Source organism: Cebus imitator, unplaced genomic scaffold (genome assembly GCF_001604975.1).
Source record: "Cebus imitator isolate Cc_AM_T3 unplaced genomic scaffold, Cebus_imitator-1.0 Scaffold322, whole genome shotgun sequence".
NCBI classification, from domain to species: domain Eukaryota; kingdom Metazoa; phylum Chordata; class Mammalia; order Primates; family Cebidae; genus Cebus; species Cebus imitator.
The window spans coordinates 1,268,168-1,290,341 of record NW_016107637.1 but is presented as its reverse complement, the minus strand read 5'-3'; the positions used below and the strand labels follow the sequence as shown (position 1 = coordinate 1,290,341).

Sequence of the window (22,174 nt, the reverse complement as noted above, 5' to 3'; positions counted from 1 at the left end):
CTCTAAGGCCACAGCTGGGGTCATGCCTCCCCATAGACTGGGGCCAGAAAACAAAGTTTTCATGGAGACAGCCTCCAGCAAGGCAGGAGAAAAACCACACCTTTCCTTCAGACCCCTTCCAGTTGAGCCAGGGACTTCCCTTGCCTTGTGCAGGTGGTGCCCAAGGAAGGCAGGGATGATACTGGAGATGGTTGTGTGCTTAAAAACAGGTCTGGGGGCCAAAGCCCTGTCTCTCCATTAAACCTGGCTATAATCTTACTCCAAACACCACTCCAGTCCTGTCTCCCAGTGCTTTGCCCTCACCCTCACCCTACCATGTTCACTTGCTGTTCCCAAAACATGATCCAGGCTGTCCTACACCTGACCATACTACACCTGATGTCCAGAGTCCTCTCTGCACCCCTGCTCCCATCCCCAGTGAATTCCATCTTGCCCATATTTCAAGGTCCAACTCAAATGCTTCCTCCTCCAGGAAGCCGTCCTTGATTCCATCTATGGAAGTGACTGTACCCTTCTCAGGTTTATTCCTAGTTTATTTTTCTCGTGGGTATTAGATGGTTGGTCTCTCCCTTGTATATGTCTGAGACTTAGGTTCCTTCTAGATCGTGAGCTCCTTAAGGGGAGAGCCTGAATCTGGATGGATTGATTCATTCATTCATTTAGATATTTATTAAGTTATTTCCATGGTTCAGGCACTGGCTGCTTTCATGAAGCTTAAGATCTAGCTGTCTTGCCTGCGTCCTCGGCATGGTGCCTGGCACAGAGTGGGCAGTGATCCAGGAAATATAGTCTCCCGTCCCCATGGAGAATTCACTCCTATAACCTTCATTTTTCATCCAGTCAGGAGATGGTGTAGAATAATGCAGAGATTGCAGATGGGTGGCCTGCAAAGTGAATCTAGCCCACAAATGTATTTGGTATTGGCCAGTATAGAGTTTTAAAATTTTAAATTAATTGCAGACATTTCAGAAATGGGAGATTTTAAATAAAAATATGGATTTCCTGCTGCTTTTGAAAATTCAATAGATCTGGCCAATTAGGCCCCGAAAACTATGGACTGAAACCTGCAAAGTGGCTTCCCTTCTTAGAAGGAGCATTCGCTCACCAATTTATCATAGTCCCCATCACTCCCTATTGGCTCCCTGACACTGAGACTGTGTGTTAATTGCTATTAATCATCACCCAGCTATTCACTCATTTATGGTACCTGCATGGTCCCTGTGGGTATTCGGGTTTGGGACCTCTATGCTGAAGGCTTTAGGTCCTATGGATTCTCATCCCAGCCTCCTGTCTACCTTCTGGGTAAGCTTCTGGGCCTCATCTGAAAACTGGGATTGGCTGTACCAACTTTCTAGGATGAAGAGGACGATTAAATGAGAATAACACATATGAAGCACTTAGCGTACAGAATGGGCTCGACATTAATGGCTAATCTGGTTTGTGTTGACAGCATGTACTTGTCCTACTGACGTCTCCCTGTCTTTGCTTCCAGTGCTACCAGATGGGGCTGATGTCTCGGTATGTTGAGTCCTGGAGAGCAGGAGCCATAGCTTTCTGGCGAGGACCTTTTGGAGATTTCTTCTATAAACCAAACCAGGTCAGTGCCAGCACCTTAAATCTTCTAGAGACCCCCCCGTTGACTGTGGTTTTCATGTTGCAGCCCACAGTATCTCACTATGCTATTATCCCTGAGCTCAAACCCAATCCCAAGTGTATCCTGGGGGTTGGACATGGGAAGAGATGGAATAGACACTTATTTTCTTTTTTTTTTTTTTTTTGAGACGGAGTTTCGCTCTTGTTACCCAGGCTGGAGTGCAATGGCGCGATCTCGGCTCACCGCAACCTCCGCCTCCTGGGTTCAGGCAATTCTCCTGCCTCAGCCTCCTGAGTAGCTGGGATTACAGGCACGTGCCACCATGTCCAGCTAATTTTTTGTATTTTTAGTAGAGACGGGGTTTCACCGTGTTGATCAGGATGGTCTCGATCTCTTGACCTCGTGATCCACCCGCCTCGGCCTCCCAAAGTGCTGGGATTACAGGCTTGAGCCACCGCGCCCGGCCCTGGAATAGACACTTATAAATGAAACTGCCTGGCCAGCTTCAAAGCTACCCAGGGTGACCACTGCTTAGAACGTCAGACTCACATACTTGGCGTTTAGGAGCTCTCTACCTCAGACGCCTTTCCAGTTTCACAGTGCAGTCACATGACTAAATATACCCCATGGCTTCCTGTTTGGGAGCCTACTACTTCCTAGCTCCAATGGCTCTTCCCCCATCATCCTGGCATGTTCAAACCCTTCCCTAACTTTCCCAGGAAGAATTTGCAGTTCCTCATCTGTTGGTGCATACCTAGAATGCATTTTGACAGTGTGTACCAAGAGTCTTCCGAATCTTCAAATCCTTTGCCCCATTAATTCCACTTCTGAATGACTGTCTTATGGAATGAATCAAAATGCTGGCTCTTTGGCGTTTGTTCATTGCATCTTTATTTATAATAGCCGAAAATTGGAAACAACTGAATATCCAACAACAGGGGAACAGTTAAATACACTGGGTTATAGGTACTTGATAAAGTAATATCCTGGATTTTAAGATTATGTTTATAAATGATGTTATACTTACACTGTAAGATCAAGTGACAAATGCTAGGTACAAAACTGAATATACAGGAGGTTGGGAAACTAAGTTAAAATGCACAAACTATGAAAATAAAATGCGGGCCGGGCGCAGTGGCTCACGCCTGTAATCCCAGCACTTTGGGAGGCCAAGGCAGGTGGATCACGAGGTCAAGAGATCGAGACCATCCTGGTCAACATGGCGAAACCCCGTCTCTACTGAAACTACAAAAAATTAGCTGGGCATGGTAGCGCGTGCCTGTAATCCCAGCTACTCCGGAGGCTGAGGCAGGAGAATTGCCTGAACCCAGGAGGCAGAGGTTGCGGTGAGCCGAGATTGCGCCATTGCACTCCAGCCTGGGTAACAAGAGCGAGACTCCGTCTCAAAAAAAAAGAAAAGAAAAGAAAAGAAAATGCATTGAAATGTTAGCAACTCTGGGTGGTGGAATTATGGGTGATTTTTATTTTCTTCATTATACTTTTCTAAATCATTTGCAGTGAACACCTATTACCTTTATAATTAGGAAAACAAAGCAAAATGAAAACAAATGGAAAATAATGAATCATGCCTTCTTCTCCATTCTTTTTGTTTAATTTTAAAATAGCTTTTATTGGCTGGGTGCAGTGGCTCACGCCTGTAATCCCAGTACTTTGGGAGGCTGAGGAGGGTGGATCACCTGAGGTCAGGAGTTTGAGACCAGCCTGGCCAACATGGCAAAACCCCATCTCTACTAAAAATACAAAAAATATTAGCCAAGCATGGTGGCACAAGCCTGTAATCCCAGCCACTTGGGAGGCCAAGGTGTGAGAATTGCTTGAACACAGGAGGCAGAGGTTTCCTCTTGCCACTGCATTCCAGCCTGGGCAGCAGAGAGAAACTCTTTCAAAAAAAAAAAAAGAAAGAAAGAAACAGAAAAATAGCTTTTATTGTTTTTTCCCTTTTATAAATGCAGTACGCGTTCATTACCCAAAAATCAGCAGATGGAAAGACACAAAAAGAAGAAAATAAAACACACAGGCAATCTACCTAGACACACCCATCTTACTTGGTGTATATCCTTCCAAATCCTCTTCCACATGAGTATATGTACAAATGCACACTGCATGCACATGTGTAATATGTATGTATAATGATATCAAACACTTGTAGCACCTCATGCGTGCCAGGCTCGGACCTTAGCACTTGCTATATAGTGACTTACATAATCTTCACAGCAGCACTTAGGTGCCACAACTCCCATTCTACAGACATGTGCTATGCATATGTTTTTTTTCTTTTTTAAAAAAATTCTTTAATTTCTGTATCTTCCCATAAACCTATGCATATGTTAATACTCTTTCATGGTATCCTCCTAGTACTAACCATGCTTAGCCTTGCATCCCCCAGGTCCTTGAGAGCAGGGAATAGACTGTGTTTCCTCCTGGCCTAGAGTGGGTAACAATTGAACGTTGTCTTGACCGCCTTTTCTGGTGGAGCCTCCCTATGCCTTGTGGCTTCTCCTTCACATGCATAGAACACTTGAAAGGCCCTACATTTATTTCCCGCCTTCCTGCCTTCCTGCTTTCCCTCCCTCCTTGTTGCCCAGGCTGGAGTGCTGTCATAGCTTACTGCAGTTCCACCTACTGGGCTCAAGCAGTCCTCCTGCCTCAGCCTCCCGAGTAGCTGGGACTACATGTACATCACCATGCCCATCTAAGTTTTGTATTTTTTGTAGAGACAGGATTTTGCCAGGTTGTCCAGGCTGGTCTCAAACTTCTTGGCTCAAGTGATCCTCACCTCAGCCTCCCAAAGTATTGGGATTACAGGCATGAGGCACCATGTCCAGCTCCTGCACCTCTTATCTAGGGAGGTTGTAGGGCCTGATGGTGAGGAAAAAGAAATGGTGTCTCACACCTTAATATGCGTTCACTGAAATTTCAGTAAGCCTTGGTTTCACCCCGCAATGACGTCTGGGAAGCTCCTGCCCTCTTCTGGGCCCTGTTTTACTACTCTGCAGTCATCTTCATTACAGAGGGATATTATAGCAGCCCTGTGGACTGATATATTAGCATCTGTCTGTGCATTCATTCAACAAACAGACACAAGCGTCCACCCAGGGCCAGGCCTGTGCTGGACTCTGGGGACCCAGAGATGGGTCAGATAAGGCCCCTGTCCTCCAGAAGCTCATAGTCTGCTGGGGGAGTCAGATACCCAGACAGATGACAGCAGCACAGTGTGGCCAGTGTGGTGTGGAGGAACTCAGAGGGAGCTGTGGAAACAAAGAAAGGACCCTCCCCTGCCCCGGATCGGGGAAAGCATCCCGGAGGATAGCCCAAGCTGGGATGGGAGGAGGAGCGGTAGCTGCCAGGCAGGAGTCTCCACAGCTTAGGGAAGGGGAGGAATCTAACTGGATCTGCACCAGGCACTTTTCTTTTTTGTTTGTTTTGTTTTGTTTGAGACAGAGTCTCACTCTGTTGCCCAGCTGGAGTGCAGTGGCATGATCATGGCACACTATAGCTCCAACCTTCTGGGCTCAAGCGATCCTCCTGTCTCAGCCTTGAGTAGCTGATACTACAGGCATGAGCCACCAAACCCAGCCAACGTTTCTTCATCTTATTTAATATTTGTAATAGTTCTGAGATAGGTGTTATTATGGGAAAGTGCTTTTCTTTTTTTACCACTGAGGACACTAAGGTTCAGATTGGTGAAAGAGCTTGCCCAGATCACATGGTTGTGGATTTATACCCAGAGGCCTAATCTCTAGAATGAGGGAGGTGAATACTCCTCTTTAAGGTCTGTGCCTTAAAGATACTTAAAGCATTGCTCAGGTACTAACCTTTAAGGCACTGACCTTAAAGAGGTCACCCCTCTTTAAGAGAACTAGAGCCAAGAAATAAATTCAGTGAGGAGGAGTTAATGGAACTGGGACCTCTTGGGGTGGGAGCTCACCTTTTTTTTTTTTTTTTTTTTTGAGTTGCTCTCTCTGTCACCCAGGCTGGAGTGCAGTGGCATGATCTTGGCTCACTGCAACCTCCACCTCCCAGGTTGAAGTGATTCTCCTGCCTTAGCCTCCTGAGTAGCTGGAACTACAGGCATGCACCACCACGCTCGGCTAAATTTTGTATTTTTAGTAGAGATGGGGTTTTGCTGTGTTGGTCTCAAACTCCTGACCTTAAGTGATCCACCTGCCTCAGCCTCCCAAAGTGTTGGGATTACAGGCGTAAGCTACCACACCCAGCTGGGAATTCACCTTTTTCAGGTGACTCTTTTGTGCCAGTGCTGTGCTACATGCTTATATATATTTTTTCATTTAGCCTGGAGATGAGCAAGCTCAGAGGTCCAAGGTGGGCCCTTGAGATCTCTGCAGAGGTACCCTGGGGCAGAGGAAGCATTCCAGGGCTGGATGGTGTTGGGAGTGGCCAAGGCTTTGATGGGAACCGATTTCAGTTCAGCGTAAGTTATGAAGACCTCTCTGGCAAAGGACTTGGCCTATAGTAGAGCAAACTGCCTTGGGAAGTAATTTGCTCCCTGTCAGCAGAAGTGTGTAAGCAGAGAGTCCTTGTGGAGATGCTTTAGTAGGCAGCTAGGCCACTTACAGGAATGGCTATAATATTATGTTCCCTTTCAGCCCCCATATCCTATCATCTCCGTTACTCAAACCTCACATGCCTTTCACAAGTAAAGTTGGCTTTCTGGAGGAGGTAGAGAGGGGACATAGGTGGTTGGACACCCAGGAAGGGCACTGCCGTCCAGTTGAAGGAAACACGAGGAAAAACCCCGTAGTAGAGGGGACAGGGTGAGACTCCCCCAATCCACCTGTCATACATACCTGTTCTATTTCCCAGTATGGTGAACTCCTCATGCTGGCTGCGGGCACGGGCCTGGCCCCCATGGTGCCCATCCTGCAGAGCATCACAGACAATGAGGATGATGAGACTTTTGTCACTCTGGTTGGTTGCTTCAAGACCTTTGAGAGCATCTACTTGAAAACCTTCCTCCAAGAGCAGGCCCGTTTCTGGAACGTCCGTACCTTCTTTGTACTTAGCCAGGTGAGCCCAGGATGGTGACTTCCTTTCTTGATTGAGACTCTGCAGTCCCTTTGCACCTGTCCTGAGGACGAGCTGTAGCCTCTTTGGCAATAGACAGTGTAATCATAATCCCTGCCACCGGTGGAGCACCTACCTGTACGTGGCACAGAAGACAGGTATTCTCATGTTCATTATACAGATGAGGAGATGCACGCTCTGGGAGTGAAGCTGTCCACAGGCTCACGCTGCTGGACAGGGTTGAGGCCAGAATTTGAGCCCAGGGCTGTCTGGTTGCCAAACTCTGGCTCTCACCCCATGCATTCCTGCCTCCCATTGCCCTCTGGCATCATCAGTGACATGGGCAGGGGCCTGGCTGTGGGGGCTGGGGCAGGCTGCAGACTTCCCTCCAGCTGAGTGATGTTCCTTGAGGCAGGGACCACATGTCTGCCTCAGCACTCTCTCTTGAGTTCTTAGCATAATGCCAGACACAGAACAGGGACTCCGTCAGTGACTGCTGGAGTAAACTGATCTGAATTCCCTGAGCTTGCTAGTATCCTCCCACCTTAGCCTGTCCCTCCATAGGAGGACCCCGCCTTAGCTGGCAGTGACTCTCCCTGTTGAGCCCTTCTCCATCTGACTCCATATCCCCTCTGTTCACGCAGGTGAACCTTCTAGGGCCACCCCCATAGGCCAGAGCACAGGCCTCATCTTTGCCCCTCATCTCAAGCCAGGCCCTCAGCTACCTTTGGTGGCCTGCCTTTCCCTGTTTGGCAGCTTAACTTTTCCCTCCTGTCCCCCCTGGGTTGGGGCTCCTGCTGGGCCCCCTGCATTCCGTGGTGCTCAGGGTCAGCCTTCTTGCCTGATCCTGTGGAGTGCCTTCTCATCTGGTCCCCCTATGAGACAGCTTTATATAGTCCCTAAACACTTATTTGATCCTCAATATTGTGGCTGGGTGTGGGGGATAAGGAAATTGGATTTCCTGTCCCAATATCAGGGTCCCTAGGCTCCCCAGGGGCTGTGGTCTGCGGGCCTGTCCATGGGGCAGAATGCTCAGTGGCATGACATTGAGAGCATGGTGAACATTCATGGCAGCAGGAAAGTGCCCAAGGGAGGGGAATGGAGCCAAAGGCTAACATGCAGCCTGAAGGGTGGGCACGCGGGATGGGCTACCATTGCCCAGCAGCACAGACAGCCTGCCTGTGAACCTGGGCAAGGATGCCTGGATGAGGGCAGGAAGGCAGGCACCTGGCAGAGAGTCCCCAAGCTGCTGGCCGGTCTTCCTTTCCCTCCTCTGTTGCCTGAGTACATGCCAGGTATCAGAGACACAACAGTGAAGGTGACCCACTCCCAGCCCCCCGGCTGTCCACCTATCTATGGGTGACAGCCACAGAGATGGCTGAAAAGGACTCTCCTTCATTCAGCACATTTTCTATACCCAGCACCATTCTAAGCACTTTATTAACTCATTTAATCTCCACCACAATCTTAGGAGGCTTATATGCCTATCATGCTCCTTGTACAGATGTGGAAACCGAGGCACAGAATGGTTAAGAACCTTGCCCAGGGTAACACAGCTGGTTAGTGGAGAGTGGAGTATGAACCCAGGAGGTCCTGCTCAAAGGCTGCGCATAAAGCAGCACAGCACAGGTGCTGTGAGGGTATTCAGGATGCCAGCGGTGGGCAAGAGAGGCCAAGCAGGGTCAGGAGGGCTTTACCAAGTATGTGGCATTTACATTAAAGTTCACTAGCAATAGAAGATCTTCAGCTCCCAGCTAGGCCAGGGCGGTGGTAGTGGCCTGGGGGTTGGGTAGGCAAGTAGGCTGGCCATCAGTGGTGAAGGGGTGACTGGTGGCTCTTGCTTGTCCACAGTCTCTTGACTCAGCGTGCTCCTTCCCCTGCCTGGGCCACAGCTGCAGCATTCCAAGCCTTCCCATCCTAGCCACTCCATGCCAATTTATCCTGCAGTGCTGAGGGCAGATCTGACTATAACACCACCCCATTTCCAGCCCTTCCTTGGCTCCCTACTGCTCACAGGATGAGGTCTAAGCCCGGGAACTGCCACCCTCTGTGGCCTCATCTCCTAGCCCACCTTCCCTGTAAGCTGTGGCCTGATGTCACTGGTCTGCCCATGGTTGTAAATGTGCTGTGCTTTTCTGGCTGCTGGGCCTTTGCTCACACCATTCCCCTTGCCAGGAGTGCTCCCCCTTCCTCATCTCACACCTCTGTAGCTCTCACATTCCTGTTGAGGTATAAGTGCATTCTGGAAGCTTTCCTAGAGCTCCCAGGGTGGCCTTGGTGTTTCTGCTGCCACTGCCCTGGCTCTCCTTCACAGCACCCACCTGCCGCACCATCACTGTTTGTGGGGTCCCCTACCCATCTCAGCAGCAGCCAGGCCCAGGGCATCTCAGGGTGCATGGTGGGATGGGCTGTGCTGAACCTAAGTGGTCTGAGGAAATTAAGCAGTGGAAAGGGAAGGTGAGGCCAGTGGGCCCCAAGGCCTCATCTGGTGGGTCAGACCATAGCGAGATCATGGGAAATGCCAGATCATCAGAGAGGATACATCCCTCATTAGCACAGGCTCTGTGACATAGGACTCCAGGGACCCTGTTTATTTTGTTTTGTTGTGTTGTGTTTTGAGACAGGGTCTCACTGTGTTGCCCAGGCTGAAATGTAGTGGTGCAATCACAACTCACTGAAGCCTCAACCTCTCTGGGCTTAGATGATCCTCCTACCTCAGCCTCCCAAGCAACTGGGACTACAGGCATGTTCCACCATCCCTAGCTAATTTTCATATTTTTCATAGAGATCAGCTTTTGTCACATTGCCCAGGCTGGTCTTGAACTCCTGGGCTCAAGCGATCCTCCCACCTCAGCCTCCCAAAGTGCTGGGATTACAGGCATGAGCCACTGCACCTACCTCCAGGGCTCTTTGAGTATGCCTCAGAATACAGGCCACTCCTCACTGGCCTCTGCCAGGGCTTACACAAGCACTGCGGCTCTCTGGACAGTGGCTTTCCATTGCAGATACTCTCCTCACAGTCATGATCCTGAGAGGCCACAGTCACTCAGCCAGGAAAGTGGCAGTGCAGCTCTACCCCCCACCAATCCTGTCTTTGTACCTAGCCCCAGGAACTAGCAACTTGCCCTCATAGGATCTGCAGAATGATAGCTCTGTTTTCGATTTTTTTTCTTTGTGGGCTGGTTACATAGTTTCTTCATTTAAATTCTTCAGACTATATATATAGTTGTTCCTAGGTATCCATGGGGGCTTGATTCCAGGACCCCCTGCAGATACCAAAATCTGAGGATACTCAAGTCCTTGATATAAAATGGTGTGGTATTTGCATATAACCTATGCACATCCTCCCACGTGCCTTAAATCATCTCTAAATTATAATACCTAATATGTAAAGTAAGTGGCTGTTATACTGTATTATTTTTTATTTGTGTTTTCATTACTATATTGTTATTTTTTAATGTTTTTCTAAAAATATTTTCAATCCACAAGGTTGAATCCACAAATGTGGAACCCGTGGATACAGAGGGCTAGCTGTATACTAGCCACTGTTCAGAGAGCCGCAGTGCTGGTGTAATTAATGCCCACTGTATACTTAATGCTTTGTACACTTTTCTACACGTATGTTGTATTCCAATAAAATGTTCATGTAAATACATTTTCTTCAAGTCACCTGGGAGTGGAGCCTTCATTTTGTGACCCTGAGGAGGAAAGCCACAGCTGAGGCTAGAAGGGCAGAGAGAAGGATCCTGGGTCCCTGGGGGCACAGTCCAGCCTTGGAATGCAAGCTTAGCCTTTCTGGATGAAGGCACCGTGACTTGGGATCTGTGTTGTATGCAGCCAGGACCCTTGTCTGTTTTGAGCAGCTGCCATATCCCCAGTGGCTAGCTCAGTGCCTGGCACAGAGTAAGCACTTGGTAAATATCTGCTAAATGAATATGTTCATTGAAACCTTAAAACAAATGAGCAAAAGTTATGCTCCGAGGGTGATGATGATGGCTAATGGTGGAAAGATTCTGGGAAACCCACAGTCGGGAGAAAACATTCCTCCACAGTGGCAGGTGCAATGGCTGCTGGGAGGCAATGAGAAATGGCAGGACTTGAGTTCTAGTCCTGCTGCTGTCCCCACCTCATTGTGTGCCCTGGGGAAGTTCCTCTTCCCTGGGCCTCTCTTGTCATGGGAGGGTGATAGCCTTCCCACAGGCTTGTTTTGCGGGTGAGGAAGTGCCTGGCCCGTGGTGGAGCTGGATACAGGTTGGCTTCCTACCCTTTCTGCCTCAGTTTCCTCATTTTTCAGAAACGAGCTGGCTGTGTGAACACTAAGGACCCCTCGCTCCCTCGTAGTCACCCATACCTTTCTTGTCATCCCAGGAGAGCTCCCCAGAGCAGCTTCCCTGGAGTTACCAAGAGAAGACCCACTTTGGCCACCTGGGCCAGGACCTGATTAAAGAGCTGGTCAGCTGCTGTCGGAGAAAGCCATTCGCACTGGTCTGTGGCTCGGCTGAGTTCACCAAGGACATAGCCAGGTGCTTACTGTGTGCAGGCCTCACTGAGGACTCCTACTTCCTCTTCTAGCCCTGGCCTGCCTTCCAAAGCCCAGGCCAGGGGCCTGCTACTGGGACCCAGGAAGGAGCACAGACAGAAATCAGAACACACGGAGTCCAGGCCTGGTCCTGCTGCTCATTTGCCAGGTGTCCTTGGGCAAGTGTATTTACTGCCCCTTGAGATTAATAACTCCTCCTGGCCTCCTACTATGTGGCGGAAAGACAGACTATAGGCATCCAGAGGAGGTGAGCAGCCAGCCTGGGAGTCAGGGAGGACTCCTCAGAGGAAGCCAAGTCCAGGCTGAGAGCCCCAGGAGGAGTAGGAGTTGGGCAGGGGAAGAGTCAGGAGGAGCTTCGCTGGCCCTTCTGATTAGAGGATCTCTTGGGGGCTACAGCTGTGGCCTCAGCACCATCTCAGATTAGGGGCTCCTGGGTGTGTAGGGAAGGACACAGGAGAGGCCAAGAGCTCTTTGGAGTAGGACCCTACCTTTACTCCAGTGCCATGAGCCTGACACAAAAAGGTCTTGGGTTCTATGACTTGACCATGTCCTGAGAGCAAGATGGGGCCCTGGACTGTCTTTGTATTGACCCCAAACCTTTCCTGCTGTGAACAGCTTCATTCTCACTCCCCTTTCCTGGCTCAAGAACCGCGCCTAGCAAAAGAAGAGGCTCGGGAAGGAAATGCCCCTCCCTCCTGCAGGCAGCATCTCAGCCTGTGCCTTCAGCTCGGTGCCCTAGCGACTGTTGCTATGGAGATCTAAAGATAGAGCAGGAGTCAGGAGACCTGGGTCCCTCTCCCAGCTCTGCCCACTGAGTGGCTACTGATTCCAGTCACCCACCCCAGGAGCCCAGTGCCCCTGGGCAACGCACTGCAGCTAATGAATTCTGCTTTTCACAGCTTGGGCTCCGGCATGCTGCACCAGCTCGGGCTGGCTACAGGCAGTCCCAGAATTGGAATACTAAGCCATGGAATCTTAGAGTTAGACTTTTATAGTCATAGAAGTACACTCCTCACCATATCAAAGCTGAAAGTTCAGGACTCCAAGGAACATAGTGTGACAGACTTATTGTGTACATGGGGAAACTGAAGCCCAGTGAGGCTAAATGACTTTCCCAGGGTAAAACAGTCCATGGCAGAGCCAAAACTACAAGCCTCCTAGTTTCAGCCTCATGTATGAGTTCTGCACCAGTGGTTTTCAAACTGTGCTCCGAAGAAAACGAGGGCTCTTTGCATAGCAGCAGTGAAGGGACAGCTCCAGATGGATCCCCAGACCCCTTCAACCAGAGCAGTTCGTTTTTTATCCTGTTCGTATATTGGGCTTGGAGTAACTATTTGTACAAAAGGATTTTCCTATCCCACGCAAAAAAAATTGCCACAAATCTCTCTACTGTGTCACATTTCATAAATAATTATGATACACAGCTGGGGGATGGTGCCAGAGGTTTCAAACTGTTTCACAGGCAGAGTTCCAGGGTCAGAGAGCGTGGAGTACTGTGTGTGACCTTCTCCCAGAAGCATGGGCATAGGAGCGTGTTAAAGGCTCTGAAAAGATCCGTGGCAAAGAAACTCCTTTCATTTTGTTTAACCCAGAGTTTCTCAAGCTTATTTAACTATAGAACACTTTTCTATGGGTTTCGAAACCTCTTTCTAGCACGGTATAATGAGTGGGAAAGGCCCTGACTGAGAGTCAGAGATTCCGAGCAGGAACCGTGATCTCTTCCTGCCTAGCCTGTGACTTGGGCAAGACACTTTTCCTCTCCCCAGGCCTCTGAGGTCTGCGAGTCTTCCTCCACCCTTTCCTCTCCCTCAGTTAGCACGTCCTATTGACTCAGCTCCAAATAGCGGGGGCCCGTCAGGAGCCTGACTCTGTTCAGACATCAGGGGAATAACAGCACACCAGGCAGATGCAGTTATGTCCATGGGGGAACTTACGGCCTAGCAAGGAAGGCAGAAACTCAACCTGTCGTTGTAAAAGGGATGGCATCATGAGAAGGGAAGTGCGGAGTGCTGGGAGAATGGATGGCAGGGGCTTTAGCCTAGTCTAGGGCAAGGCCAGGGCGCACCACTGCCACTAGGGATAGAGGCTTCAGAAGCTTCGAAATCTCTCAATATTAAGAGTGTTGCCAGGCCCGGTGGCCCACACCTGTAATCCCAGCACTTTGGGAGGCTATAGCGGGCAGATTGCCTGAGCCCAGAAGTTCAAAACCAGCCTGGCCAACATGACAAAACCCTGTCTCTACAAAAAATAAAAATAAAATACAAAGATTAGCCTGGCGTGGTGGTGTGCGCCTATAGTCCCAGCTACTTTGGAGGCTGAGGTGGGAATATTGCTTGAGCCAAGGAGGTCGAGGCTGCAGTGAGCTGTGATCAAGCCACTGCACTCCAGTCTGTGTGACAGAGCAAGACCCTGTCTAAATAACAATAATAATAATAAAATTAAAAAATCAAAAAGGGGGTCTCCCCTTACGGAGTAGAGAGTCTGGGACAGTTGTGTCTCTGTCCCTGTCTCGCTATAGATGTATGATGTTTAGATAATAGATAAGGCCGCCCAGTGGTAACCAACAGCCCTTTTGTCCTAGAATGTGTTGACCTCCTCTTTCCCTCAGTCTGTGTAGGTTCTTTGCAGCCTGGCTGCTGGTGGGATCTCTTATCATGGGACATTGGTGAGGACCCAGTCATGCCCCTGCTGCCAAGAAGCCTAAAGGGCTCCTGTCACCTGGAAACTTTGAGAGTGCGGGGCCAGGTACTATGCCCTACAAGGTGCTGAGCAAGCCCAAGAAGAGTGTGGGGTGTGGTGTGTGAGTTCAGACCTCTTGGAGCTGGGGCGGGAGGGGGTGCTTCTGTCATCCATCAGCTGCTGTTCCTCTGATGATGCCCACTGCGTGTTGTGGGAGGCATGGCCACCGTGTGATGTTGCAGTGGGAGAAGGGAGACTTAGGAGCTAGACATGACATACAGGCATGGAGAGGTCAACAAAGTGTTTGCAATCTGTGAGCCAGACAGAGCTCCCTGTGTGCATGCATCCCGAGCTTCAGGAAGGCAACAGATTATTGGTAGCAGAAGCGGCGGCAGCTTCAGTTCACCCCTCACCGCATTTACCGGTGCCACTTCAGCACTCCCCCTCATGGGTCTCCCATCTCCCAGTCTCCCTTCCATGCCACCTCCATGCCAAGACCAGACCCATTTTTCCCACACAAATCCAAGTCTGTCACTCCCCTGCTTGAAATCCTTCCCTGTTTCCCTATAGTATTGGGGTATGGCCTGTCTGCTCTGCCTGCCTCTCCAGACTTATTCTATGCCATGGCCCGCTCACACCTACCTCTCAGGCTCCAGACATGTTCTCTTGCGTCAGCCCATCCCTTATACTTGCATCTTCCTCTGCTTGGCCAGCCTCCCACCTTCCCATCTCCCACTCACCTTTTTTGCCTCCTCATCTTCTAAGCTCTCAGCTCAGTGTCACTTCCTCTGGGAGCCTCGCCTGTCTCCTCTACCCCAGCTTGGTCAGTTAGCAGAGAGGCATGTGTGCTTTTCCGTTACTGTACCCATCAGCCTCATCTGCATGTGAGCATGAGGGCCGGCCCATTGTACCGTGGCCACAGGAGGATGCTCAGTACTTCCTGAATGTCGAATACCTGAGCTATAGACAACTAATCTTCAAGAAGTGCTTTCCATGTGGCCAAATGCGTTTCCTCTACTTTGAAGCACAGAATCTTCCCCAAAATACAAGCTATTTTATTACCCCAATTTACTGACAAGGAAACTAAGCTTCTGAGACTTCAAGCAGTTTTCCAAGGTCATGTAGGGGTACACAAGTTCCAGTATATTGTGATTGTTGTAAAGGTTGTGTGTGACACATGAGTGCACCCAGAGATGTGTATTAAAAATGTTATTGACTGCCAGGCGTGGTGGTTCACGCCTGTAATCCCAGCACTTTGGGAGGCCAAGGCGGGTGGATCACCTGAAGTCAGGAGTTTTAGACCAGCCTGGCCAACATGGAGACACCCCATCTCTACTAAAAATACAAAAATTAGGCAGGTGTGGTGGTAATCCCAGCTACTTAGGAGGCTGAGGCAGGAGAATCACTTGAACCCAGGAGGCGGAGATTGCAGTGAGGCAAGATCGTACGGCTGCACTCCAGCTTAGGCAACAGGGCAAGAGTCAGTCTCAAAAATAATAAAAACGATTTTTATTGCTGCATTCTCTGAAATAGCAAAGAATAAAAACTGCCTGTTTTGTCCATCAAAAAGCAGATGGAGAAACGCAGTTGTATATTCAGACAGTGGATACAGCAATTAAAGTGAACTCCATCCACATGTACCAATATAGACAAAGTCAAAACATAACTGAGTGAAATGCACATTGTGAAAGGTTAGCTACAGGGAGATACCTGTTCTTGGAAAGTAAAAACCCAAAATAATGCCAAATGCTCAGGAAGAGACACACCAACTTCAGGGATGGTGGTGGCCTGTGATGATAGATGGAGGGGAATGGGACGGGGTGACGGGGCTTTTAGCCATATCCGTGTATGTATTTTACTATAAAAATACTTGACATGAACATGGCAAAATATGAACACCTGGTGAATCTGGGCAATGAGTTCCCCAAAGTCTGCTGTATTATTTTCTGCCTTTTTCTGTGTTTGAAATAGTTCCATAATTAAAGATTTTTTTAAAAGTCAACTGTGCTTGTTCAATGCTCTCTAGAAACTAGGGGCTTAGAAACATTCACTTTCTTTCTCCTACCTCAGAATAGGCTGTGCCCCTTTATCCCCCCAGACATCTTAGTCATTCACTGAAGATCATTCCTGAGCACCTAATGTGTTCCAGGCCCTGTTCTAGGTGCAGGAAGGAGACACAGCAGTCAATCATGTCAATTGTTCCTGGTATTCATAGCTGATGTGCTGTTCCGTCTACTTGTCCCTCTTCCTCATAAACTCAAACCAGAATGACTTACCAAGCACCACACTGTTGGCCTATTTTTTTCTTTCTTTCTTCCTTTTTTTTTTTTTGGTCAATGCAGCAGACCTAGGTTCAAGTCTCTTACTCATCTGTGACCCATGGCAAGTAACTTGGCCTCTGTGAACCTCGGTTTGCTCATCTATAAAATGGGGATAGTGGCACAGTCTCCTGGAGTTGTGTGAGGATGAGGGCAACGTAATCTCAAGCACAGCACCTGGCATGGAGCAGGTGTGAGAATCCGTTCTACCTTCTTTCTCTCTCCCTGGCAGTACCCGACTCATGGTTGACCTCTGAAGACGGCACTTATTTCCAGGCTTTTCACTATCAAGAACTCTTCTTTTTATTATTTTTCTCATGCTTTGGAAGATTTTGATCCCAAATTGCATGTTTTAAGTCATTATTAATTTATCTCCCATTTTTTATTAATCAAAGACATAAATGGCTGCCCCTCAGAGCTTCTGATCTGTACATCCAGCTGGGAGCTGTGGTGGTTGACATAATTCCAGCCAGAGGCAAAAGAGCTCCACAGTGTGGGTGGCCCAGGTGGCCCAAGGAGGAGAAATGTAGGGGCATCTTACTGTTTATTTTTTTAATGGGCCATGAGTTGTGGAAGCTGCTGGGGTTGCCCAGATAGGTGCTGCTTTCACAGGGGGACACTGACTACTGGTGGGCTGGGGGCTGAGGTTTGGGTGCCAGGGTCTAATGTGGGGCCCCACGTGGGCCTCATCCCACAGGGCTCACTCCAAACAGACGTCATGCCACAGTGCCACGCAGAAGAGTATGGGTTCACATAATGGGAAGTGGCGAAGCTGTCTGAGTGCAGGTCCTACAGTCTCTGGCTGGAGACCAACACATCATCCTGCCCCTGGCTCCTGATGCCAGAAGAGCAGACTAGTTTGTAGTGGGGCGGGGTGACAGCCTTAGTCTGGTCCCAGCACTCAGAATCACAGCCAGGTGGGCACACCGGCCAGCTGGTGGGCCGCACCAGGCAGCTTAGAAGGGAAGTGAGCCATATCAGCTCCTCTGCCCAGATGCAAGGGAACTTCACCTCCAGCCTGGCTGACCCCAAGGAGACTTGGAAGGAGAAGGAGATGGTGGTGGTGGTGGCGGTGGTATGTATTTACAACAAACAGAGCATTTGGCACATTAGGCTTTAAGCCTAATGTGTTGAACACAGAACCCTGAGTTGGAACATATGATTTGGAACAATGGGAAGGAAAATGGGATGCAGGCCCTGGAACACAAGAAAACATCTTTATAAACTGTATAGTGTGTGTGTGTGACAGAGATTAATCTAGCTTCCAAGTGATTGAGGCTATAGGCCCATGAGGCTATACAGGTTGAGGCCCATGGCCCTCAGTTGCCTCCCTAGGCCACAGGCCCATACCTGCTCCTGAAAGATGCTGATGAGCTGCGGGTGACTCAGCTGGAGAAAAGCTGTCTGATTCTATAAAAATGAAAATGAATGACCGAGTGCGGTGGCTCACACCTGTAATCCCAGCACACTGGGAGGCCGAGGTCGGCAGATCATGTGGTCAGAGATAGAGACCATCCAGGTCAACATGGTGAAACCCGGTCTTTACTATAAATACAAAAATTAGGTGGGCATGGTGGCACGTGCCTGCGGTCCCAGCTACTCAGGAGGCTGATGCAGGAGAATCGGTTGAACCTGGTAGTCAGAGGTTGCAGTGAGCCAAGATCGTGCACTCCAGCCTAGCAACAGAGAGAGATTTCTTCTCAAAAAAAACAAAACAAAACAAAACAAACCCTGTAATAAATAGAGTTATTATCCTGTGGGTAAAACGTGAAGTCTTTATTAACACACTGCCATTCTTCTCAAAAAAAAAAAAAAAAGGAAAGAAAATGAGTATCAAGGTAGATGGCAATTGCTGAGGGTCCACACTGGGCACCAGGCTCTAAAATGTGATTGTTTTGGGCTGGGTTTGCCCCAAAGCTGATGTTGAGCAAGGATCTGGTTGCAAGAAATTTATGTGGAGGTGCTTCAGGGAAGCATGGTGAGGGAGTCATGGGGAAAGACAATGAAAGACATGTGGATGGGCAGGCTACCCCTGATGGGACCCGGAGCTCATCCTGTTGGGGCCCTGCCAAGAGACTGTGCAGGACATGCCTCAGTGATCCTACCGAGGGATGGAGAAGCTGGGGTATTTATGCACCGACAGCCCGACTCCCTTATTGGCTGAGGGCATGAATTCCTGGAACTCCAGCTTCCTCTGGGTGGGCCAAGTGCTTGGCAGCCAGAGAAGTCCCCAGGCAGAGACACACAGGAAGCCATCAGTGCACACGGAAACTTCCTGTGGTTACCTCCAGTTGGGCAGGGAGATATGGATAGCACATCAACAGTGTCTACTATGACACTTTGCCGAATTCTCACAATCTTTAGGGATCAGCAGCTTCTTTATAGGCAAAGAAACTGATTAGCAAGAGATAAAGAAGCTAGTGGAGAAAGTGATGTTCCTGCATGAGAGCAGGGCCCCCTCCCCATGCCGTTACCCCATCTAGTGTGATGTCTGGCCACAGTGTGGAGGCAGTGCCTGTTGAAGGAAGGGACGAGCTGGCGGAAGCCGTGTGACCGTGGGTTGATGACCACTCTTCTGTCAGATGAAGATGTTGGTTCTTTCCTCCCAGGGCTGCTTTGCGGAGTAGAGGAGATTGTGTGAACCAAGTGTTCAGCTCAGTGCCTGGCCCACAGGGGGGTGGCAGTGGATGTTATTTCCCTTCACCTGCCTCCAAGGGGATGATATAGTTTGGCTGTGTCCCCATTCAAATCCCAACTTGAATTGTATCTCCCAGAATTCCCACGTGTTGTGGAAGGGACCCAGGGGTAGGTACTTGAATCATGGGGGCCAGTCTTTGCTGTGCTATTCTCATGATAGTGAATAAGTCTCATGAGATCTGATGGTTTTATCAGGGATTTCCGCTTTTGTGTCTTCCTCATTTTCTCTTGCCGCCCCCATGTAAGAAGTACTTTTGCCTTTCACCATGATTCTGAAGCCTCCCAGCCATGTGCAACTATAAGTCCAATTAAACCTCCTTTTCTTCCCAGTCTCAGGTATGTCTTTATCAGCAGCACGAAAATGGACTAATACACTAAATTGGTACCAGCAGAGTGGGGTGTTGCTGAAAAGATGCCTGAAAATGTGGAAGTGACTTTGGAACTGGGTAACAGGCAGAGGTTGGAACAGCCTGGAGGGCTCAGAAGAAGACAGGAAAATGTGGGACGGTTTGGAACTTCCTAGAGACTTGTCGAATGGCTTTGCCCAAAATGCTGATAGTGATATGAACAATAAGGTCCAGGCTGACGTCGTCTCAGGTGGAGATGAGGGACTTACTGGGAACTGGAGCAAAGGTTATCCTTTTTACGTTTTAGCGAACAGACTGGTGGCATTTTGCCCCTGCCCTAGAGATTTGTGGAACTTTGAATTTGAGATAACCAGTTAGGGTATCTGGCGGAAGAAATTTCTAAGCAGCAAAGCATTCAAGAGGTCACTTGGGTACTGTTAAAAGCATCTGTTTTAAAAGGGAAACAGAGCATAAAATTTTGGAAAATTTGCAGCCTGATGATGCAGTAGGAAAAAAAATTTTTTTTGAGGAGAAATTCAAGCTGCAGAAATTTGCGTAAGTAGCAAGGAGCCTAATGTTAATCCCCAAGACCATGGGGAAAATGTCTCTAGGCCATGTCAGAGACCTTCATGGCAGACCCTCCCATCACAGGCCTGGAAGTCCAGGAGGAAAAAGTGGTTTCGTGGGCTGGGCCCAGGGTCCCCATGCTGTGTGCAGTCTTGGGACGTGGTGCCCTATGTCCCAGCCGCTCCAGCTACGGCTGAAAGGGGCCAATGGACAGCTTGGGTCATGGCTTCAGAGGGTGGAAGGCCCAAGCCTTGGCAGCTTCCACATGATGTTCAGCCTGTGGGTACACAGAAGTCAAGAATTGAGGTTTGGGAACCTCCACCTAGATTTCAGATTCCATACATTTCCATGTATGGAAATGCCTGGATGTGCACGCAAAAGTTTACTGCAGGGGTGGGGCCCTCATGGAGAACCTCTGCTAGGGCAGTGTGGAAGAGAAATGTGGGGTTGGAGCCCCTATACACAGTCCCTGCTGGGGCACTGCCTAGTGGAGCTGTGAGAAGAGGGTCACCATCCTCCAGACCCCAGAATGGCTGATCCGCCTACAGCTTGCCCCGTGCACCTAGACAGGCCGCAACCACTCCACACCAGCTCTTGAAAGCAGCCAGGAGGGATGCTGTGCCACGCAAGGCCACAGAGGCAGAACTGCCCAAGACCGTGGGAACCCACCTCTTGCATCAGTGTGACCTGGATGTGAGACCTAGAGTCAAAGGAGATCATTTTGGAGCGTTAAAGTGTGTCTGCCCTGCTGGATTTCAGACTTGCATGGGCCCTGTAACCCCTTTATTTTAGCCAATTTCTCCCATTTGGAACAGCTGTATTTACCCAATGCCTGTGCCTCCATTGTATCTAGGAAGTAACTAGCTTGCTTTTGATTTTATAGGCTCATAGGCAGAAGGGACTTGCCTTGTCTTAGATGACACATTGGACTATGGACTTTTGAGTTAATGCTGAAATAAGTTAAAACTTTGAGGAACTGTTGGGAAGGCATGATTGGTTTTGAAATGTGAGGATGAGAGATTTGGAGTGGCTGAGTGGAATGGTATGGTTTGGCTGTGTCCCCACCCAAATCTCAACTTGAGCTGTATCTTCCAGGATTCCCACATGTTGTGGGAAGGACCCAGGGGGAAGTAATTGAATCAAGGGGCCAGTCTTTCCCCTGCTATTCTCGTGATAGTGAATAAGTCTCACAAGATTTGGTGTGTTTATCAGGGGTTTCTGCTTTTGCTTCTTCCTTATTTCTTTGGCCACCACCACGTAAAAAGTACCTTTCACCTCCTGCCATGATTCTGAGGCCTCCCCAGCCATGTGGAGCTGTAAGTCCAATTAAACCTCTTTTTCTTTCCAGTCTTGGGTATGTCTTTATCAGCAGTGTGAAAATGGACTGATACAGGGGAACTGGGGTCTTTAGCAAGAAGTAACCCTTCCTGCCCAGCTCAGCAATCCCTGCCCTCTGGATAAAGGGATCTTCCTCCAGGGAATCTCCAGAATATCTCTACTGGCTCTGTCCAACCAACCCTGAAGCCCGTCCAAGTTCCCCCCACGATAATGACGCAAAGCCCAGCACCAGCCCCGCCTCACTCTGGGTTCCTCCAGGGAAGAGTGCTCAGCCCCTGCCCCCTCATAGTTCCCGCCTCACCCTGAAGCGCTGCCTACAACTTTCAGTGCCTGCTTCCTCCCCTGCCTTCATTCCTCAACCCACTGCAGCCTGGCATCCATGCCCCGTCTCCACCCCATGTGCTCCCAATAAGCTCCCTGCTGCCCAGAGCCCAGTTCTCAGCAGCATTTGAGGCAATGGTCAATTCCTTCCTTTCTGGGCTGCAGTTTCCTCAATGGGATAATAATTCCTACCTCAGTTGATTGCTCTGGGGACTATATAAGTCATCCATGCAGGCATTCAGCAAACATTCCTGAACACCTGCTTCCGTGAGGTTTTTCTCCTGGGTTCTTAAGGACCCTGACACGAGGTGTCCGACAGAATGTGGGCTTCTGTCTTTTCTTCTGCTCTCTCCGGGCCTCAGTTTCCACAGCCAGAAAAGGGCATAGGAAGAGGGGGTTGGACTTGCTCTCTAAAGTCCTGTCCAGCTTTGCTAGTCCAAAGCTTTGGCACGCCCTTCTCTCTGAGCGCTTCCTTCTCCCTCGAGCTCCCCACGAGCCTGTGCACAGTAGGAGTCCCCGGGGGCAGGGTGTGGCAGCTTCTGCGTCTGGACTTTCTGAGCTTGAGCTTGGCCGGCCCCTCTTCCTGATGGAGGGCCTGTTGAGGGAGCGCTGCTCCCCTGACCGGAATGACCAGCAGCCTGAGGGGAAACCCAGGTGGGCAGGTTGGGGGCAGGAGAAATCCAGCGCCTCAATGAAGGAGCTTCTGTGAGGGTCTTGGCCCCCAGCT

The 22,174-nt window shown here is 49.5% G+C and overlaps 1 protein-coding gene across 3 annotated transcripts in view; it reads left to right on the top strand.

The window, feature by feature from the left end:
• LOC108286543 (NADH-cytochrome b5 reductase-like) overlaps positions 1–13,428 on the top strand; it is a 30,881-nt gene extending 17,453 nt beyond the window's left edge. For all 3 annotated transcript variants that reach the window (XM_037729890.1, XM_017504450.2, XM_017504451.2), the window contains 3 exons: positions 1,493–1,597; positions 6,440–6,643; positions 11,009–13,428. In XM_037729890.1, coding sequence (XP_037585818.1) covers positions 1,493–1,597; positions 6,440–6,643; positions 11,009–11,212 — 513 coding nt within the window. In that variant the 3' untranslated portion in view covers positions 11,213–13,428. The remainder of the gene's footprint in view (positions 1–1,492; positions 1,598–6,439; positions 6,644–11,008) is intronic.
• Positions 13,429–22,174: the final 8,746 nt, after the last annotated feature.